At 43.7% G+C, this 20,578-nt stretch overlaps 2 protein-coding genes across 6 annotated transcripts in view; both read left to right on the forward strand.

Annotated features, from left to right (window-relative positions):
• The first annotated feature begins 7,146 nt into the window (after positions 1 to 7,146).
• LOC112643324 (zinc finger protein 256-like) lies at positions 7,147 to 19,680 on the forward strand. The gene is given in 4 exon segments (XM_025421236.3): positions 7,147 to 7,287; positions 9,986 to 10,112; positions 14,993 to 17,142; positions 17,144 to 19,680. Coding segments are annotated over 4 exon segments (2,406 nt in total). The 5' UTR covers positions 7,147 to 7,254; the 3' UTR covers positions 17,240 to 19,680.
• Positions 7,155 to 20,578, forward strand: part of LOC112643320 (zinc finger protein 850-like) — a 76,334-nt gene continuing 62,910 nt past the window's right edge. For 2 of the 5 annotated variants that reach the window (XM_049094999.1, XM_049095177.1), the window contains exon 1: positions 9,986 to 10,112. The gene's annotated coding sequence lies outside the window, so the exon portion shown is untranslated. Of the gene's footprint in view, positions 7,288 to 7,558; positions 7,819 to 9,985; positions 10,113 to 20,578 lie in introns of those variants that run through there. The other 3 variants (XM_049095083.1, XM_049095035.1, XM_049095122.1) reach the window with 3 other exon arrangements.

The following is a 20,578-nucleotide window of genomic DNA, read 5'->3' on the forward strand; positions in this document are numbered from 1 at the left end:
CCTTGCTTCAGGAGACATATCTAGTGAGAAGTTGCTTCACCTCACGTCAAACAGGTTACTGCCTCTGTTCTCCTCTAGGATTTTGATGGTTTCTTATCTCACATTTAGGTATTTCATCCATTTTTTAATTTATTTTTTGTGTATGATGTAAGAAAGTGATCTAGTTTCATTCTTTCACATGTTGCTGTCCAGTTTTCCCAATACCATTTTTCTTAAAAAATAATTTATTTATTCATGAAAGAAACAGACAGGCAGAGACACAGGCAGAGGGAGGAGCAGGCTGCTGGTGGGGAACCTGAGGCCGGACTTGATCCCAGGACCCTGGAATCATGACCTGAGCCAAAGGCAGATGCTCAACCACTGAGCCACCCAGGCGTCCCCAATACCATTTCTTGAAGGGATTGTCTTTTTTTTTTCCATTAAATATTCTTTCCTAAAAAAAAAAATTATTTCCTACTTTGTGGAAGATTAGTTGACCATATAGATGTGGGCTCATTTCTGGGTTTTCTATTCTGTTCCATTGATCTATGTGTCTGTTTTTGTGCCATTACCATATTGTTTGTTAATCACTACAGCTTTGTAAAAGAACTTGAATTCCAGAATTGTGATGCCTCCATCTTTGCTTTTCTTTTTCAAGATTACTTTGGCTCTTTGGGGAATTTTGTGGTTCCCTATAAAATTTAGGATGGTTTGTTCTAGCTTGTGAATAATGCTGGTGTTGTTTTGATAGGGCTTGCATTAAATGTATAGAATGTTTTGGGTAATATAGATATTTTAACAATGTTTGTTCTTCTAATCCATGAACATGGAATGTTTTTCCATTTCTTTGTGTTATCTTCAATTTTTTTAATCAATGTTTTATGGTTTTCAGAGTACAGATCTTTTACCTTTTTGGTTAGGTTTATTCCTAGGTATCTTATGGTCATTTGTGCAATTGTAAATGGCATCAATTTTTTTTCTCTTTCTGCTTCTTCATGATTGGTGGATAAAAATGCAACAGATTTCTGTATGTTGATTTTTTATCCTGTGACTTTACTGAATTCATGTATTAGTTCTAGGAATTTTTTGGTGGAGTCTTTCGGGTTTTCTATACAGAATATCATGTCATCTGCAAATAGTGAATGTGTGACTTCTTCCTTGCCAGTTGTGGATGGCTTTCATTTTCATTTGTTGTCTGATTGCTGAGGCTAGGACTTCCAGGACTGTGTTAAATAACAGTGGTATGAGTGAACTTCCCTGTCTTGTTCCTGACTATTGAGGAAGAGCTCTCAGTTTTTCCCCAGTGAGGATGATATTAGCTGTGGGTCTTTCATATATGGCCTTTATGATGTTGAGGTACGTTCCCTCTATCTCTACTTTGTTGAGTTTTTTTTTTTAAAGATTTTATTTATTCATGAGAGAGAGAGAGGCAGACACAGGCAGAGGGAGAAGCAGACTCCGTGCAGGGGGCCTGATGTGGGACTCGATCCCAGAACCCTGGGATCATGCCCTGAGCCAAAGGCAGACGCTCAACAACTGAGCCACCCAGGTGTCCCGAGTGTTTTTTTTTTTTTTTTAATCATGAATAGATGTTGTACTTTGTCAGATGCTTTTTCTGCATCTATTGAGAGGATCATATGGTTCTCATCCTTTCTTTTACAAATGTGGTGTATCACATTGGTTGATTTGCAAATTTTGAATCACCCTTTAAGTCTAGGATAAATCCCAATTGATCATGGTAAGTAATTCATTTAATGTACTGTTTGCTTAGCTAGTATTTTATTGAAATTTTTTATATTCATGTGCACCAGGGATATTGGCCTGTAGTTGTCTTTTTTAGAGAAGTCTTTGTCTGGTTTTGGAATCAGGGTAATTCTGGCCTCATAGAATGATTTTGGAAGTTTTCCTTCCATTTCTATTTTTTGGAATAATATGAGAAGAATGGTATCACCCCTTTTTTTAATTTTTATTTATTTATGATAGTCACAGAGAGAGAGAGAGAGGCAGAGGGAGAAGCAGGCTCCATGCACCGGGAGCCTGACGTGGGATTCGATCCCGGGTCTCCAGGATCGCGCCCTGGGCCAAAGGCAGGTGCTAAACCGCTGCGCCACCCAGGGATCCCTCACCCCTTTGTTCAATGTTTGGTAGAACTCCTCTGTGAAGCCATCTGTCCCTAGACTTTTGCTTGTTGGGAGATTTTTGATTACTGATTCAATTTCCTGGCTGGTTATTGGTCAGTTCAAGTTTTTTATTTCTTCCTGTTTCAGTTTTGGTAGTTTATATATCTGTAGGAATTTATCCATTTTTTCCCACATTGTCCAATGTGTTGTCATATAGATTTTCATAATATTCTGTTATACTTGTTTGTATTTCCGTGGTGCTGGTTGTTATTTCTCCTCTTTCACTGTGATTTTACTTACCTGGGTCCTTTCCTTTTTCTTTTTGAACAGTCTGGCTAGCAGTTTATCAATTTTATTAATTTTTTCAAAGAACCAGATCCTCATTTCAAGGACCTATTCTAATGTTCTTTTAGTTTCTATATCATTTATTTCTGTTCTAATCTTTATTATTTCCCTCCTTCTCCTGGCTCAGGGCTTCATTCGTTGTTCTTTTCCTAGCTCCCTTAGGTGTATGATTAGATTGTGTACTGAGATTTTTTTTTAAGATTTTATTTATTATTCATGAGAGACACAGAGAGAGGCAGAGACATAGGCAGAAGGAGGAGAAGCAAGCTCCATGCAAGAAGCCCGATGTGGGACTTGATCCTGGAACTCCGGATCACACCCTGAGCGGAAGGCAGACGCTCAACCACTGAGCCACCCAGGCGTCCCTGTGTACTGAGATTTTTCTTGCTTAACTGACTGCGCCACCCAGGTGACCCCCAGAGCAAAGGTTTCTAATGGACATTTCCTGAGTGTCTCTGCAGTGAGTGGAGGAGGCTAAAGAATTAAAGGGCTGAGATTCCAGGATCTCCACTGCTGAGAATGCCACACACTGAAGCCACCTAGCCACCTACTTCTTTGGCTTGAAACCATAACTCAAGAAGGAGGCCATTAGATGCAGGAAGTTCCAATGCCCTAGACACCTACATAAGCAAACTGAAACTTCAAGCAAATTATTGTAAATGCCTTAAGGGTAAGAAATCAAAACCTAAGAACACCCAATCACAAACAAGCAACTAGGCTTTCCTAAATGAGGCAATTCCTTAAGCTATAGCCAATCTTATAACTTCTTTGCTTTGTTTCCCCTTTTTGTCTACAATGGACTTCTCTCTAGTTTGGTTTGATGCTGCCCAATTGCATTTGCTGTATACTCAAACATGCTGTTTGAAATATGATTTTACCTCACTTTATCTTTTAACAGAGCTAATTTTTGTTTTTAAAGATTTTATTTATTTATTTGATAGAGCACAAGCAGGAGAAGTAGGAGAGGGAGAAACTGGCTCTCTGCTGAGCAGGGAACCTGGTGCAGGACTTGATCCCAGGACCCTGGGATCACTACCTGAGCCAAAGGCAGATGCTTAACTGACTGAGCCACCCAGGGACCCCTAACAGAGTTACCTTAAAAAAACAAAAACAAAAAAACAAAAAAACACACACACAAGGCTCACCCTTGCTCAGTAGTGCTTTTATTTATTTTTTTAAAAAGATTTTGTTTATTTACTTGTTTATTTTTTAAAGACTTTATTTATTTGAGAGAGATGGCCATAGATAGAGCACTAGCAGAGGGGGAAGGGCAAAGGGAGAGGAAAAAGCAGACTCTTTGCCCAGCAGGGAGCCTGATGTGAGGCTCCATTCTGGACCCTGGGATCATGACCTGAGCCAATTGGCAGAAACTTAACCAACTGGGCTACCTTGGCGCCCTAAAAGATTTTATTTTTAAGTAATCTCTATACCCAACGTGGGTTCTGAACTTACAACCCTGAGATCAAGTTGGTCTATCAACTGAGCCAGGCAGCGCCCCTCAGTGCTGCTCTTATTAAGGAAAGCTTTCTCACTGCCCAGTGTAGTATTCCATCCAGTCCCCTTGTATGACAAAATCATGACCTCTCCTTGTTTCCATTGCACCTGCCACATTCTAACATGCAACATAATTTAGTAGTTCTGCTTTCAGGTTTCCTCTGTTTTCCTTGAACCTAAGAAATGCCACATGAATGCAGGACTGCTTGTCTTATGCCTGCATTTTTCCCATACACCTACCAAAAGTTCCTGAAAACCCAGTATGTGTTCAATTCACATTTGGTAGAACAGTGAATAAATACGACATTTCAACTTCCCCCTTATTTTAACTACCCCAGGTACTGTAAATTTCCTCTTTAAGTCTCTATCCAAAGTGGTGTGAAAATTAGTAAAGGAAACCACAGGTAATGTGGAGTCAAGAGACCCTAAAAGAGGATGCTGGTGTGACATATATAATCACGAGGAAAAAGGAATACAATTTTAATCTTGACAAGGGAGGATACTTTGTGGTACGAATTTAATATCCTGCTTTTAACAAAAAGGATGCTCTGTCCTTAAATCAGCAATGATGTACTAACCATGACATGCAGTAAATGAAACACTGCCGCACTCTCAAAATTTTGTTCTTCAATGACTTTTATTGAAAGACACCCTCTCAAATCTCCTAAGACCTAATAAAAGCTGGCTTTACCTTTGTCTCTTCAGATTTGCTTGTGATTTACCATAGTGTGGTTATCTAGGTTGAAATTCCTCTGTTATTCTTGAATAAGCTTAATTTACTAGCAAATTAACTGCTATTATTTTTAAGATTGACAGTAGTATTTCTCAGTGTTTTCAGGAATAAAAAAAAATCACGTTTTTAAGATAAAAGCCTCAGAATAACCAAACACATTAGTCCAGCACATTTTTTTTTTATTAGTTTGATTCTCTCTCTTCTCAGACTCTTAGAGCCTTCTTCTAAAAGTTCTCTGAGGCTGTCATTCTTTTTTAACCTTTACTGATGTGTAGGGAGATGGAACATGGGTTTTCTAAGAGCTATTCTTCCACTAAATAGCTGAAATGGGTATTTCACCACTGTTTTTCCAATATAATTTCAAATACTGAAGCAACAGTACTGCTAGGGCCTGAAGAAAGAAGGATCATTCCCAGCAAGGAGATGAGATCACTGGGTTCAGATAACCCTTTATTTCAGGGCTCAGATTGTCTCTGCACACATGCTCCAAATGAAAATGACAATATCTGTTCTGTACCCAAAACAGCATCACTTAAGCTCCTTTGTGTTTGAGATGATGTCAGATTTGTAAAAGATATTGAGGATACCTGAGAATATAGAGTAAGAAATATATGGGTAGGGGCTAGTGGGTGGCTTGGCTGATTGGGTATCGGCCTTTGGCTCAGGTCATGATCTCAGGGTCCTGGGACCCAGTCCCTCATCAGGCTCTCTGCTTAGCAAAAAGCCTTCTCCCTCTCCCTCTGCTGGTGTTATTTCTCTCTTTCTCTCAAATACATAAATAAAATTAAAAAAAAAAAGAAATATATGGATAAAAGTGTTCCTCAATAGATGGGACACAATCACTATACAGGCAAGAGAGGATTAGTGTGGAGCCAGAAGCCGAACCTGTCACTGACCACTTCATTCAGGGTGGCCTAACATTCCTGCTCTTCTTCAATATCAGAAAACTATATGGGGTGTGAAAAAGGAAACCACAGGCCCCAAATGGAGTCACTTCTGCTAGGCCATGTCACCAAACCAGGGAGTAATTCCAAAGCTCAATGCATTTTCAAACTCCCTCAGAAATTTAGTTCCAAGCTCAGTAAGGGATTTTCTGGTCAGTACCAAAAAGGTACTCTGCCACATAGATGGGCCATCTCAATTCCCCAAAGAAATATGAGGGACTCTCCTAATAAGACTCTTTTGTCCCCACAATAAGGTGATCTTACCTGACATCATCCTTTGTTCTGTTTATGACATTTAGGTCCTATCTTTAAAAACCTTTCCCTTTCTGTAGCGCTTTGGAGCTGCCCTCTACTTGCTAGATGAGATGCTGCCCAAGTCACAAATCACTGACTAAAGCCTAAAGACCTTAACAATGTCTTAGACTTAATTTTAAACAGGGGCTTTTGTGGAACGCCTGGGTGGCTAGGCAGTTGAGCATCAGCCTTTGGCTCAGGGCATGATCCCGGAGCCCAGGATCCAGTCCTATATCCGGTTTATGTGTGGGGCCTGCTTCTCCCTCTCCTAGGTCTCTGCCTCTCTCTCTGTCTCGCATGAATAAATAAAATATTTTAAAAAAACAAAAACAGGGCAGCCCGGGTGGCTTGGCGGCTTAGTGCCGCCTTCAGCCCAGGGCCTGATCCTGGAGACCCGGGATCGAGTCCCACGTCGGGCTCCCTGCATGAAGCCAGCTTCTCCCTCTGCCTGGTGTGTCTGCCTCTCTCTCTCTCCTCTCTGTGTTTCTCATGAATAAATAAATAAAATCTTAAAAAAAAAAAAAAAACAGGTAATTTTGTATTCGTCCTAACCAATTCCAAAACTGACTAACATTTCGGGATACAAGCATTGATGAGCAACATCTTTCAACTATGTACATTCATTATATATCTGGAGTGCTGTACGAAATGACATGTAATTTACCAAAGTAAAAGGATTTGAGAGCACCTAAAATAATAGTGTGTTGGAAGCTGACTGAACTTCCTGGAGTCTAAAATTATGACCTTTCTCCGCCTTTATTTATCTTTAAAGTTTTTATTTACTTATTAATGAGAAACACGCGGGCGGGGGGGGGGGGGCGCAGAGACACAGGCAGAGGAAGAAGTAGGCTCCCTGCAGGGAGGCTGACCTGGGACTCCGGTTCTCCAGGATCAGGCCCTGGACTAGAAAGAGGGACTAAACCGCTGAGCCACCCAGGCCGCCCCTTTCTCCGCCCTTAACAGGAAGTGATGACAGTGCCTCTGGGTAGGAGCAGCACTTTCCAAAGGCCCCAGGATGCCACGTGACCTCTGCTCCAGTACTCCTGGGTGTAGGACCCCCTACGGGAGGCTGCCTGAGCTCTGGAAACCACACTACCGGGAAGAGCCTGGGCACGGTGCAGCGAGGAGCCAATGAGGGAACACAATGCCGGGTTTCTAGGCGGGCGCCATCCTAGGGGGCGGGGCTTCCGGCCTCATCTCCCTGTAAATATTTTTCCTCTGGTTGGGTATGTTTATCCCCCAGGGGTCGGGCTCAGAGTCGGGGTGACTAATCGTGAAGACGCAAAGGGACCCACTGTCCTCGCCAGGCACACGGAGGGCCGGGCCCACTCCGCCTCCGAGTCCAATGGCTGCGGCCGCGCCCAGGACCCCGGCGCAGGTAAACGCTCATCGCCCGGACCCTCCCCGCGCTCCCCGCACCCAGACCCCTAAGGCCCGAGCGCGGGGCGCCTGCTCCTGGCCTTGCGGTCCCGGCCCCGCCCCGGCGTTCCGGACAGGGAGGCGCCGGTGTGCGGGGTCCCCGCGGGTGAGCGCCTGCGGGCTGTATTGCTGGAGCGGGCAGCAGGGGAGGGGCGGGCAGGGGCTGACTGCGGGGTGGGGGTTCGTCAGCAGCGGGGAGCTGCACGGGTCCATTCTTTCTGTCAAAGCAGGTGCCGCGCGGCCAGTGAGCCTGCGCCCTCGCTGCCTGACGGGGCCGTCTGTCTTGGCGGTGCTGAGAGGGGGGCGACCCGCGTGTACATAGGCTTTATCTGGCCGCAGAGAAGGGCACGCCCCGCGGGGGTAAGCGAGGAGGAGGGACTCGCAGCAGTCGGTGGATTGTTGATGGACTCCGTGGCCACCGTGGACGTGGGTGAACCGGTTGACTGGTCTATGTCTTGAGAAGGGCCGAGGCCGATTGTGGGTGTTGCAGGTGAGAAAAGGAAGGGAGGAGTCAGGGCAAACCCCAGGGCCTTCGTTACGCGAACCTTAAAAAGTGCCAGTTCCCCGCAAAAATGGATTGATGTGGGAGCGAAAGAGAACTGCGGTTTCCAATAAAGCAGCTGAGTCAAAATAGCGGGCCAGTGTGGAGAACAAGAGAGAGGTAGTCTATTTTAAGGGGAAAGGGGGGAAGTTGGGGAGGCTGTTGTAAACTACAAGTCCACTGGAGTAAGTTGGGAGTTGCGGCTTCTCATTGGCTGAGGTCTTGGGTGCGGTGATCAGGAAAGCCTGTCTTTTTGGGGTCTGAGGTAGTGAAGTCGGGTCCCATATAAGGTCAATCCCATCGCTTTCTGTTGGGCCTGCAGTTGATCACATTGGTAGTGCCTGAGAGCTCCCCGAAGTGCAACCTCCCGACTCCAGTTTAGTGAGGTTTTCCGTTATGAATAGCAGCGGAAGGGATTGAAGCTCCCGTGAACCTGATGGAAGTTGGCAGTATGTTGATTATCCCTTGGGGTGTCCTAACTTGTCTTGACATGGTTAAGCATCTTAGATGTCTTAGGGAAGTGTGAGTGATGGTGTGGAGTGGGCAGCTGGACAGGACATTTTGGGAAACTGGGGGGAAAGTTGCAGATTGGAGGCTTCCCAAAGTGATGGCTGTTGTGCGGAGCAGGGGGAGAATTGGGTCCCATTTAGGAAGGGCATGCAGGGACGCCTGGGTGGCTCAGTGGTTTAGCGCCTGTCTTCGGCCCAGGGTGTGATCCTGGAGTCCCGGGATGGAGTCCCACATCAGGCTCCCTGCGTGGAGTCTGCTTCTCCCTCTGCCTATGCCTCTGCCTCTGTCTCTGTCTCTGTGTCTCTCATGAATAAGTAAAGAAAATCTTTTTTTAAAAAAAGGAAGGGAATGCAGAGAATATTGGCAGTGCTATTAGTAGGTCACCGGGTCCTACTAAACTGTGCTGAAGAGTGGTTCTGTTGTTCAGCGTGAGTTTGTATAGTTGCTGGGCATTGCGAACACAGGTGAAGGTAGAGAGAATGATCTGGCAGTCAGATGGGCAAGCCTTCCACGGGATGATGGATGGAACAAGAGATAGCAGAGGACAACTGGGAGTTTTGGAGTTTTTTTGTTTTTGTTTTTGTCTGTCTGTTTTAAGGCGGCCCCATGCCCTTGTGGAGCCCAAAATGAGACTTGACCTCTGGACTCTGAGATCAAGAGTCAAATGCTGAACCTACGAGTGTTTGGGAAACAGGGGCTACTATCTTACCAGTTTTGTAGGGCTTCACCAGAATTTTGGGATCAGCTTTTACCATATTTGGGGTCTTTCAAAGTCTTGCTGCTGGATAAGGTCTGGGCAGATGTGATCATTGCTGCTTCACTGTGCCTGGCAGGGAGACCTTTAGTGCTGGGGTCTTCACAACGGTTCAGTGGACAGTGCTGGGTTCTGATGGTTGAGGGACAGCATGGGCAGCACAGAAGTAGAAGAGGGTCTGTGAGTATCCTAAGTTGACATGTGCTTGTGAGTGCCTGTCATTGAAGGGAGGATTACAGGCAGGTTGAGGAGGGCTTCTCAGCAGCATCTGAGGCTTTCCCTCAGTTGGGATCCATGAGAGTCCTGGGGTGGTAGTGGAGCCATCAAACATCCTTTGGATGACCTGTGACGAGTACAAGAGTGAGTGGTGGGAGAATCGTGTGGTGTGGGGGCAGGAAGGCGTGGGCGTTCATCTGTGGGGTCTGAAGACAGGAGAGAGGTACAGTCTACAGAATCATGTGCACATGGATAGGAAGTGTGAGCCAAGGACCTCAGGGTCCTGATATTGAGGACTCTCTGGTAAAGCAGGGCCCATACCTGGCTGTCTCAGGGCATAATCTTGGAGAGCCTGCATTGGGAATATCGTGACAGGAGGATGGGACCTTGCAGGCCACGCCCAGAGCTTAGATTGCACCTACGTGTCCCGTGTCTGTTACTACTGAGGACTGAACAGTGATTGACGGGAAGGCGAGAGGAGTGCAGCATTAGCGGCACCAGGACCTGGCATTTATCTTACAGTGGGGAGCTGAGGTGGCAGGGGAGACTGAGGTGCTGTGGGGGGGTGGGGGTTGGGTTGTGGGTTTTCAGAGAGAGAGAGAATTTTCATGGTTCCATCTGTCGCTCTCCTGACAGGGTGGCGTGACCTTTGAGGACATTGCCGTGTACTTCTCCTGGAAGGAGTGGAGACTTCTGGATGAGGCTCAGAGACGGCTGTACCACCATGTGATGCTGGAGAACTTTACACTTATATCCTCACTGGGTAAGGCCTTCACCGTCCTCATTCACCTGGAGTAGTAGACTCTGTATTCCACATCCCCCTCCTCTCTTTTCCAGGGGATGGTTTGTCCTTCTCATGTGTGGCCTGTGGGCACTGCTTGCTTCCCCAGCTTTCTGGGTAGTTGCTTTTGTGGCTAGCTCTGAGTTGTTGGTGTGCCCTTTCCTCTGCCCTGCAGTCCCCGTACCCTGTGTACTGAACCCTGAGGGTGACATTGGAGGTCAGTAGTCCTGCAGTGAGGCTGATGGATTGCACCTGGCTTGTCCTCAGCCCAGCTGGGTACATGTGTTCAGATCCGTGCCATTTCTGTGGCCCGGCTTTTGATGCCTTGTTTTAGGTGACATTTCCTTGTGCCTGCCTGTGCCTGAAACTGCGGGCATTGGCATGTTTACTTCTTAAGTGGACCATGGGCTACTTCTCAAGAGCGTCCTCTATGGTTCTTTCTGTAGTGTTTACATCTCTTCTTCCATCTGGTCGCCTTCCTTCAACTTTTGAGAAATGATTGACAAATAAAATTATATTATTGAAAGTATATTATATGATGATTTGGGATGCCTGGGTGGCTCAGCAGTTGGGCGTCTGCCGGGTGTGATCTCCGTTCAGGGATCATGTCCCGCACTGGGCTCCCTGTGGGGAGCCTGCTTCTCCCTCTGCCTGTGTCTCTGCCTCTCTCTGTGTCTCTTATGAATAAATAAATAAAATCTTTAAAAATAAATGAGGTGTATTATATGATGATTTATTATAGAATATGAAACTATTACCTAAATTAAGGCAATCAACACACTGATCACTTGATATAACTTTTTTTGGCAGCCCGGGTGGTTCAGTGGTTTAGTGCTGCCTTCAGCCAAAGGCGTGATTCTGGAGACCTGGGATCAAGTCCCACATCAGGCTCTCTGCATGGAGCCTGCTTCTCCCATGCCTGTGTCTCTGTCTCTGTGTGTGTGTGTGTGTCTCTCATGAATAAATAAATAAATCTTAAAAAAAATTTACCTTTTTTAGTATTGTTGAGAAAGCTTAATATCTACTCACTTACCAAATTTCAGGTGTACAATACAGTATTAACAACTGTATTCAAGGCAGCCCTGGTGGCTCAGCAGTTTAGCGCCGCCTTCAGCCTAGGGCGTGATCCTGGATACCTGGGATGAGTCCCACAGTTGGGCTCTCCGCAGGGGGCCTGCTTCTTCCTCTGCCTGTGTCTCTGTGCCTCTTTCTCTCTCTCTCTCTCTCTCATGAATAAATAAATAAAATCTTAAACAGACAAAGAAAAGAACTGTATTCAAACTGCTGTACATTCGGTCCTTAGAACTTACTCATGTTTTAATTGAAAGCGTGTATCCCTGACCACCATCTCCCCATTTCCACCAGTCCTAGCTTCTGGCATCCTGTTTTCTTTTTTGTGAGTTTGGGTATGTTTGTTTTTTCAAGAGTATCCTTATATGTAATACTGTGCAATACTTGTCTTTTACTGTGTGGTTTATTTGACTTAGCATAGTATTTTTCAGGTTCATCCATGTTGTGGCAAGTGGAAATTTTGCTTTCTTTTTTATGACTGAATATTCCTGTGTATGTGTGTATACTAAATGTTCTTTGTCACTTTAAACACACAGGCACAGTTAATGATATTTCCACATATTGGTTATTGTGAATAATACTGCAGTGGGTATGTGTGTGGAGATACTGATTTTCTTTGGCATACATATCTAGAAATGACAATGGTGGACCATGTGGTAGTTTTTTGCTTTTTTTTTTTTTTTTTTTTTTAATTTAAACTTAGTTAACATGTAGTATAGTAATAGTTTTTGGAGTAGAATTCCATGATTTGTCACTTACATGCAATTCCCAGTGCTCATCACAAGTGCCCTCTTTAATATTCATCACTTATCTGGCCCATCCCCACCCACTTCCCTCCATCAACTCTTAGTTTGTTCTGTATCCTTTTTCTTTTTCTTTTCTTTTTTTTTTTTTTTTAAGATTTATTTATTCATGAGAGACACAGAGGGGGGTGGGCAGAGACACAGGTAGAGGGGAGTAGCAGGCTCCCCAAAGGGAGCCCAATGCAGGACTCAATCCTGGATCCCAGGATCACGCTGTGAGCCAAAGGCAGACGCTCAACCACTCAACCACCCAGGCGTCCCTTTTTTTTTTTTTCTTTCTCCTTTTTCTACTCCCCCTTCTCATTTGTTCATTTGTTTTCTTAAATTGCAGATATGAGTGAGATCATATGATATTGTCTTTCTTTGATTGACTTATTTCACTTAGCCTAATAACCTCTAGTTTCATCCATGTCATTACAAATGGCAAGATTTCATTCTTTTTGAAGGCTGAGTAATACTCCATTGTATAAATATACCACATCTTCTTTATCCATTCATTAGTCAGTGGACATATGGTTCTCTTCTTGTCGATAATGCTGCTGTACACATCGGGGTGTATATACGCCTTCTTATCTGTGTTTTTGTATCCTTTGGATAAATATAATTGTTGGTTTGTAGGGTAGTTCTGTTAACTTTTTGAGCAACCTCCATAATGTTCTCCAGAGTGGCTGTACCAGTTTGCATTTCTCATTAACAGTCCAAAAGTGTTCCCCTTTTTCCACATCCTCACCAACGCTTGTTTCCTGTGTTGTTAATTTTAACCATTCTCACAGGTGTGAGATGATATCTCATCATGGTTTTGATTTGTAGTTCCCTGATAGGAATAGTGTTAAGCATCTTTTCATACATCTGTTAGCCATCTATCTGGATGTCTTCTTTGGAAAAATGTCTATTCGTGTCTTCTGCCCATTTCTTAACTGGATTATTTGTTTTGTGATGTTGAGTTTGTTAAGTTCTTTATAGATTTTGGATAGTAAGCCTTTATCGTATATGTTGTTTGCAAATATCTTCATCCATTCTGTAGCCTGCCTTTTAGTTTTGTTGATTGTTTCCTTTGCTATGCAGAACCTTTTATCTGGATGAAGTCTCAATAGTTCATTTTTGCTTTTGCTTCCCTCATTTCTGGCAACGTGTCTGATAAGTTGCTATGGCTGAGGTCAAAGAGGTTTCTGTCTATGTTCTCTAGGATTTTGATGGTTTCTTGTTTCACATTTAGATCTTTCATCTGTTTTTTAATTTTTTTTTCATGTATGGTATAAAATAATGGTCCAGTTTCATTCTTTTCCATGTTGCTATCCAGTTTTCCCAGCACCATTTGTTGAAGAAACTGTCTTTTTTTCCCTTTGAATAATATTTCCTTTTTTGTGGAAGATTAGTTGACTATAGAGTTGAGGGTCCCTTTCTGGGCTCTCTTTTCTGTTCCATTGATCTATCTATCTGTTTTTGTGCCAGTACCATACTATGTTAATCACTACAGCTTTGTAATAAAACTTGAAATCCGGAATTGTGATGCTTCCAGTTTTTTCTTTTTTCTTTTTTTTTTTTTTTAAGATTTTATTTATTTATTTATGAGAGACACAGAGAAAAAGCAGAGACACAGGCAGAGGGAGAAGCCAACTTCCTGCAGGCACCCCAATGTGGGGCTCAATCCCAGACCTGGGATCCAGGATCATGCCCTGAGCTGAAGGCAAACGCTCACTCATCCTCTGAGCCACCCACGCACCCCTCCAGTTTTGTTTTTTCTTTTCGGAATTGCTTTGGCTATTCAGGGAATTTTGTGGTTCCATACAAATTTTTAGGATTGTTTGTTCTCGCTGTGTGACACATGCTGGTGGTATTTTGATAAGGATTGCATTAATTTTAATTTTTTAAAAGATTTTATTTTTTTTATTTATTGGAGAGAGACAGAGAGGCAGAGACACAGGCAGAGGGAGAAGCAGGCTTCATGCCAGGAGGCCGATATGGGACTCGATCCCAGGACTCCAGGATCAGGCCTTGGGCCAAAGGCAGGCGCCAAACCACTGAGCCACCCAGGGATCCCTCCTACAGTATTTTTCTTTTCTGTTTTCTTTTTTCTTTTCAGTAGGCTCCACACTCAGCATGGAGCCAAACACAGGGCTTAAACTCACGACCCTGAGATCAAGACCTGAGCTGCAATCAAAGATCAGATGCCCAACTGACTGAGTCACCCAGGGGCCCCGTCCTACAGTATTTCTATCTTCCTGGTACCATGTAGTTCCTCAGCTAGGGCTTCCAGGGAGGAGTCCTTCATGTATCAGAGTATGCTGCAGACATGACCAGGTGGGCTCATAGAGGGCCTGTTTCTGGCGAATCACAGCTGGGAAAGCCGGTGATATTAGGCCTCTGTTCATATCATACTGGGTACCTTTGTTTGTTCAACCAGAGTTTGCTGTAGTTGGCAATGGCCACACCCCATTTCTGGCTTTCTTTCTTCTCTGTTGGCAGTTTGTGGACTTCTGGGTTCTGTTTCTTTGGTGATGCCTTGACTTCCAGCGCAGGGGTAATCGGTGCTCCTCAGGCCTCCATCTCACCCCTTTCTCTCACTGCTCTTTCTGTGTAGTCCAACATTCACACTTGCCCAGTTTGCCATGAGATGTTAACAAATCCCTGAACTGACCTTGAACAGTAGCAAATTTCTTGTGATTGGATTTTCCAAAGCCTTCTACTCAGCCAAATATCTGCAGCAAAAATGGGCCTACACGAAGCTGTGGGCAGAGAACAAGTTGTAGACCCTGGCTCTCTTCCTGGTGTCATACCTTAGTTTTGTATTCTTCTAGTGAGCTCTCCATGATACTTTGATCTTAAGGGCCCAGTAACACACAGCAGTCACTCCTTCAACTGAATTCCATCTCCAGTGTCTAGAAAACCATGCCATACGTTTATGCTCAGGTAAGACTGGCATGTATGTGATTGGCTTACCCATCACTATAGTCAACACATATTTCACCAGCATTTCTTTGTGTTCAGGTTGCTGCTGTGGAGCAGAGGCTGTGGAGGCACCCATTGAACAGAGTGCTTCTGGAGGTGTGTCACAGACCAGGACGCCCAGGATAGCTCTGACTTCCCGGATGACCCACCCCTGTGAGATGTGTAGTCTTGTCTTGAGAGACATTTTCCACTTGGCTGAGGAGCAAGGAAAAGAAAACAGCCAAAAACTGTTAAGGTGTGGGGCATGTGGGAAACGATTTTATTTTAGTATACGGTTTAAACAGCAGCAGGAGCAGCACGTGGCTGAAAAACCATTCAGAAACCGTGTAGACAGGGTCTCTGTTGTGAAGAGCTGGGGACTCCACAATTCTGGAAAGTCCTTTACCTGTGGGGAAGTTCAGAAAGATTTTCTGTCTGGCTCGGGGCATCTGCAGCAAGAGGCCACTGAGAGTAGGGAGAAGCCAAACACAATCATCCAGTGCAGAGCAACTTTACAAAGCAGAAAAAGTCATTATCCTTGGGGAGAATGCAAGAATGCCTTTGGTCCCCAACATTCACATATTCAGGACCAGGGTGTTCACCTTGGAAGACAGTGCTTTATGTGCAGTGACTGTGGGAAGTCTTTTAGCACTCATACTGCTCTCCATTATCACCAGAGAGTTCACACTGGAGAGAGGCCTTATGAGTGCAGTGAGTGTGGCAAGTCCTTTACCCGAAGACATAGCCTCAATGTGCACCTAAAGGTTCACTCAGGTGAAAGGCCTTATAAGTGTAATGAATGTGGGAAATCTTTTATTTGTAGGTATGAACTCCAGTATCATCATAGAAGTCATTCTGGAGAAAAACCTTATGAGTGTAGTGAATGTGGAAAATCTTTTACCTCTAGCTCTGCCCTCAGTTATCATCAGAGATCTCACAGAGGAGAAAGACCTTATGAGTGCAATGAATGTGGGAAATCTTTTACTTCTGGGTCTTCCCTCAGGTACCATCAGAGAGGTCACACGGGAGAAAGGCCTTATGAGTGCAGTGAATGTGGGAAATCCTTTAGACAAAAATATTCCCTCTCAATACACCAGAAAATTCATAGTAGAGGAAGCCCTTATAAATGCAACAAATGTGGGAAATCTTTTTCTTGTAGTTCCAGTTTCCATTATCATCAGAGAATTCACACAGGAGAAAGGCCTTATGAGTGCAGTGAGTGTGGAAAATCTTTTATCAGTAGCACTGCCCTCCATTATCATCAGAGAATTCACACTGGAGAAAGGCCTCATGAGTGCAGTGACTGTGGGAAATCTTTCAGCACTCATAGTGCTCTTCGATATCATCGCAGAGTTCACACTGGAGAGAGGCCTCATGAGTGCAGTGAATGTGGCAAGTCCTTTACCCGAAGAAATAGCCTCAATATGCACCTCAAAGTTCATTCAAGTGAAAGATTTTATGAGTGTAATGAATGTGGGAAATCTTTTATTTGTAGGTATGAACTCCAGTATCATAACAGAGTTCATTCTGGAGAAAAACCTTTTGAGTGCAATGAATGTGGAAAATCTTTTACCTCTAGCTCTGCCCTCACTTATCATCAGAGATCTCACAGAGGAGAAAGGCCTTATGAGTGTAGTGAATGTGGGAAATCTTTTACTTCTGGGTCTTCCCTCAGGTATCATCAGAGAGGTCACACAGGAGAAAGGCCTTATCAGTGCAGTGAATGTGGGAAATCCTTTAGGCAAAAACATTCCCTCTCAATACATCAGAGAATTCATAATGGTGGAAGCCCTTACCAATGCGACAAATGTGGGAAATCTTTTACTTTTAGTTCCAGCTTCTATTATCATCAGAGAATTCACACAGGAGAAAGGCCTTATGAGTGCAATGAGTGTGGAAAATCTTTTATCAGTAGCACTGCCCTCCATTATCATCACAGAGTTCATACTGGAGAAAGGCCTCATGAGTGCAGTGAATGTGGGAAGTCCTTTATCCAAACATCTTCCCTCTCAGTACACCAGAGACTTCATAAGAGAGAAAGGCCTTACGAATGCAGTGAATGTGGTAAATCCTTTACCTATAGTTCCAGTTTCCATTATCATCAAAAAGTTCACACTGGAGAAAGGCCACATGAGTGCAGTGAATGTGGGAAGTCCTTTATCACTCGTACTGCTCTCTGTTACCATCACAGGGTTCACACTGGAGAACGGCCTTATGAGTGCAGTGAATGTGGGAAATCGTTTAGAGGAAAATCTAACCTCTCTCAACATTGGAAAGTTCACACTAGAGAAAGGCATAATTGTATAATGAATATGCAATTTCCTTATTCAGTGTAATGACACTGGTGAAACTCTGAGGAGGCATTTGCCTGATTTGAATCTTTTACAGTTGGATATTCCTTACAATTTCAGTTATGTTGGAAGTATATGTGGCTAAGTTGCATTTTCTAACTTGTCCAGAGATCCCTCTAAATTTATGTAACTGACAGTTCAGTGACTATTTCACCTCTGCCAGCTGGTAGGTCCACACAGTGCGCATCTGTCCTCACCCCAGTGTACTCCTTGTACTCAGGCTGACCTCTGTTCTTATGAATTACAGCAGATTAGCAGTAACCTAAGGTCTTAGGGGTCAGCTTTCCTTCTTCCTTGAATACCTTCAAGGCATGGACCTAAATCAGTGATGATCCAGAGAATATCATGAGTTTGGCTGGCAGTTTACAGAGAATGACTACGTTTTTCAGGGATATCTTGGTCTTATGTGATACTTGTGATGAGTTTTTCCAGGTCACAGACCGGAGAACTATCTGCTGCACGTTGATTTGGCCGACATGGTAATCAAGGCCTTACTGTTTAAGTCCTTTTTGATTTTGAATGTTCTACTTACTGTACAGGCTAATTTATAAAGAGACGTGGGCTCATCAGTCATCAAAGGCTCAACTTTTTAGGAATCTCCAATTATCTGTGCCTGTCGAGGGAGAGGAGGAAGGCAGAAAACAGCTTGCCAGGTTTTTTTGTTTGTTTGTTTGTTTTGCTTTGTTTTTTGTTTTTTTAAGTAAACTTTGTGTCCAACTTGGGACTCAAACTCAAAACTTCATGAATCACAGGCTCAGGCAGCCTGGGTGGTTCAGCGGTTTAGTGCTTGCCTTTGGCCCAGGGCATGATCCTGAAGTCCTGGGATCGAGTCCCACGTTGGGCTCCCTGCATGGAGCCTGCTTCTCCCTCTGCCTTGTGTCTCTGCCTCTTTCTCTCTGGATCTCTCATGAATAAATAAATAAAATATTAAAAAAAAAAAAAAAAAGAATCACAGGCTCTACTGACTGAGCCAGCCAGGTGTTTCAGTAAGCAGCCTGCCAGTTTTGACTAAATTTGCATTGCTGCCCCACAGCCTCCTATGCAGGGCTTTCTGGTTTTCATTTGAGGCCTGGATACCATGTGATTTTAGGATCCTCAGTGATGACCCCAAGGAGGGGGCAGGTGTGAGACCCTCAGATGCTTCTGCAAGCAGCATGAATTTTTCCCCGTACTCAAAAGAGATCTCACAGGGGATGTCAGCACCATTGAAGTGGTATCTTCCCATGTCTACAAACAGCTCTGTGCTCTGATGTCCACAGTTCACTAGGCTAGGGTCACTGGTTCTAAGACCACAGGGGGCAGGGGGAAACTGTAACTGGTACAGAAACACTGGCTTAATAGGAAATGGAGGAGACTGCAGCCAACTGGATGCAGTGTGCCTCTTCTAAAAGTGCATCTGGACAAGTTTCTGTGACAGTGACTCTGCAGGATTAGTGTGTGCACAAATCTTAGGAGGTACAGGTGTGCCTTTCTTATGTAGCTGAAGTCATTGTCAGATAAAATAATTGAAAGCTATTGATTCCTTTACCCCCCTCATTGTTTACCACTTCAAAGCCATTACTGCACAGAGAGGAAAACAAGATATTAAAGGGGGTGGAGGGGGCGCCTGGGTGACTCAGTGGTTCAGGGTATGATCCTGGAGACCCAGGATCGAGTCCCCACATCGGGCTCCCTGCATGGAGCCTGTTTCCCCCTTTGCCTCTCAGTCTCTGTGTGTCTCATGAATAAATAAAATCTTTAAAAATAAATAAATAAAAATAAAAGGGGTGGAGGAATCTGTAGTTTTTTGATGTGGCTCTTAAGACCCAGGCACTGTTCCTGTTGGCTCTGGTGGAAATGTCCTTCACTGCTCCCGGTATTTGCAGACACCGAGGTAAGACTGACGCCTAGAGGACATGGGAACAGGTGGGACTGTCAGTATAGGGTTGCCAAACATATTTTTGAGCCAATTTTTAAAACTATAAAGGTTTAATTTACAGATGCTAATAAACTGCGTGTTTAAAAATGTACAATTTGATAAGTTTTGACAAGCATATGAATCTCTGAAAACCATCATAACCTTGATAATGACTATATATGTCATGTTATATTTACCTCCTGCCCTATTACAATCTCTCCTTACGCTACCCACCTCTTGGTAACCATTGTACTTTGTTTTGCAATGGAAGCCATCACATTTTTTATTTATGTGTTTGGAATCAAACTGTTTACTCTTTTTTTTTTCCTGATTTCCTTTGTGTTTTATAATTACTTTGACTTTCATCAATGATATTATGAGTAGCTCACTTTTCTAACATTCTTATGTTTGGGTATGCTGCTGTTACTTTATTCATCCTTTTTATGGGCTTTTAGGTTATTTCTAGATTTGCCTATTGAAAATAAAGCACTCAACAAACATTTGTGTCAGTACTTTCATACAGACATGCTGTTTTTATTTTTGTCAGTAATGTTCAATATCTGAGTCACGTGGTAGATGAATACTAACTTTTGAAGAAACTGCTATACTGTGATCAAAATGATTGTTTGCCAAAACAAAAAACAAACAAACAAACAAACAAAAACGATTGTTTGCTTTTGCATTCACATCAACAGTGGATGGAAGTCCGTATCTTCTACATACCTGCCAACACTTGATATGACCATTCTTTAATTTCAGCTCATGTAATAAGTGTGAAGTATAATCTCAGTGTAGTTTTATTTTTTTAAAGATTTTTATTTATTTATTCATGAGAGAGAGAGGCAGAGACATAGGCAGAGGGAGAAGCAGGCTCCCTGTAGGGAGCCCCATGTAGGACTTGATCCTGGACCCCAGGATCATTCCCTGAGCTGAAGGCAGACTTTCAACTGCTTAACCACCCAGGTGTCCCCTTAGTGTAGTTTTTATTGCATTTCCTGAAGGATTCATGATTTTGAGCATCTTTTGTTTTACTTGCCAATTATAAATCTTATGTATTTCTTTTCCATTAACATCAGTTGCCTGGGATCCCTGGGTGGCGCAGCGGTTTGGCGCCTGCCTTTGGCCCAGGGCGCGATCCTGGAGACCCAGGATCGAATCCCATGTCAGGCTCCCGGTGCATGGAGCCTGCTTCTCCCTTTGCCTATGTCTCTGCCTCTCTCTCTCTCTCTGTATGACTATCATAAATAAAATAAAATAAATAAATAAAAAAAACAAAAAAAATCAGTTGCCTATTTTCTTGTATGTGAGTTACAGCAATTTTCCTTTTCATTTACAAATAAGACACTGAAGCAACAAAGGCATGTTTAAAAGAAAACCCCAAGCCCTGAATACAGTTGC

The sequence above is a fragment of the Canis lupus genome, chromosome 1 (assembly GCF_003254725.2).
Source record: "Canis lupus dingo isolate Sandy chromosome 1, ASM325472v2, whole genome shotgun sequence".
NCBI classification, from domain to species: Eukaryota; Metazoa; Chordata; class Mammalia; order Carnivora; family Canidae; genus Canis; species Canis lupus.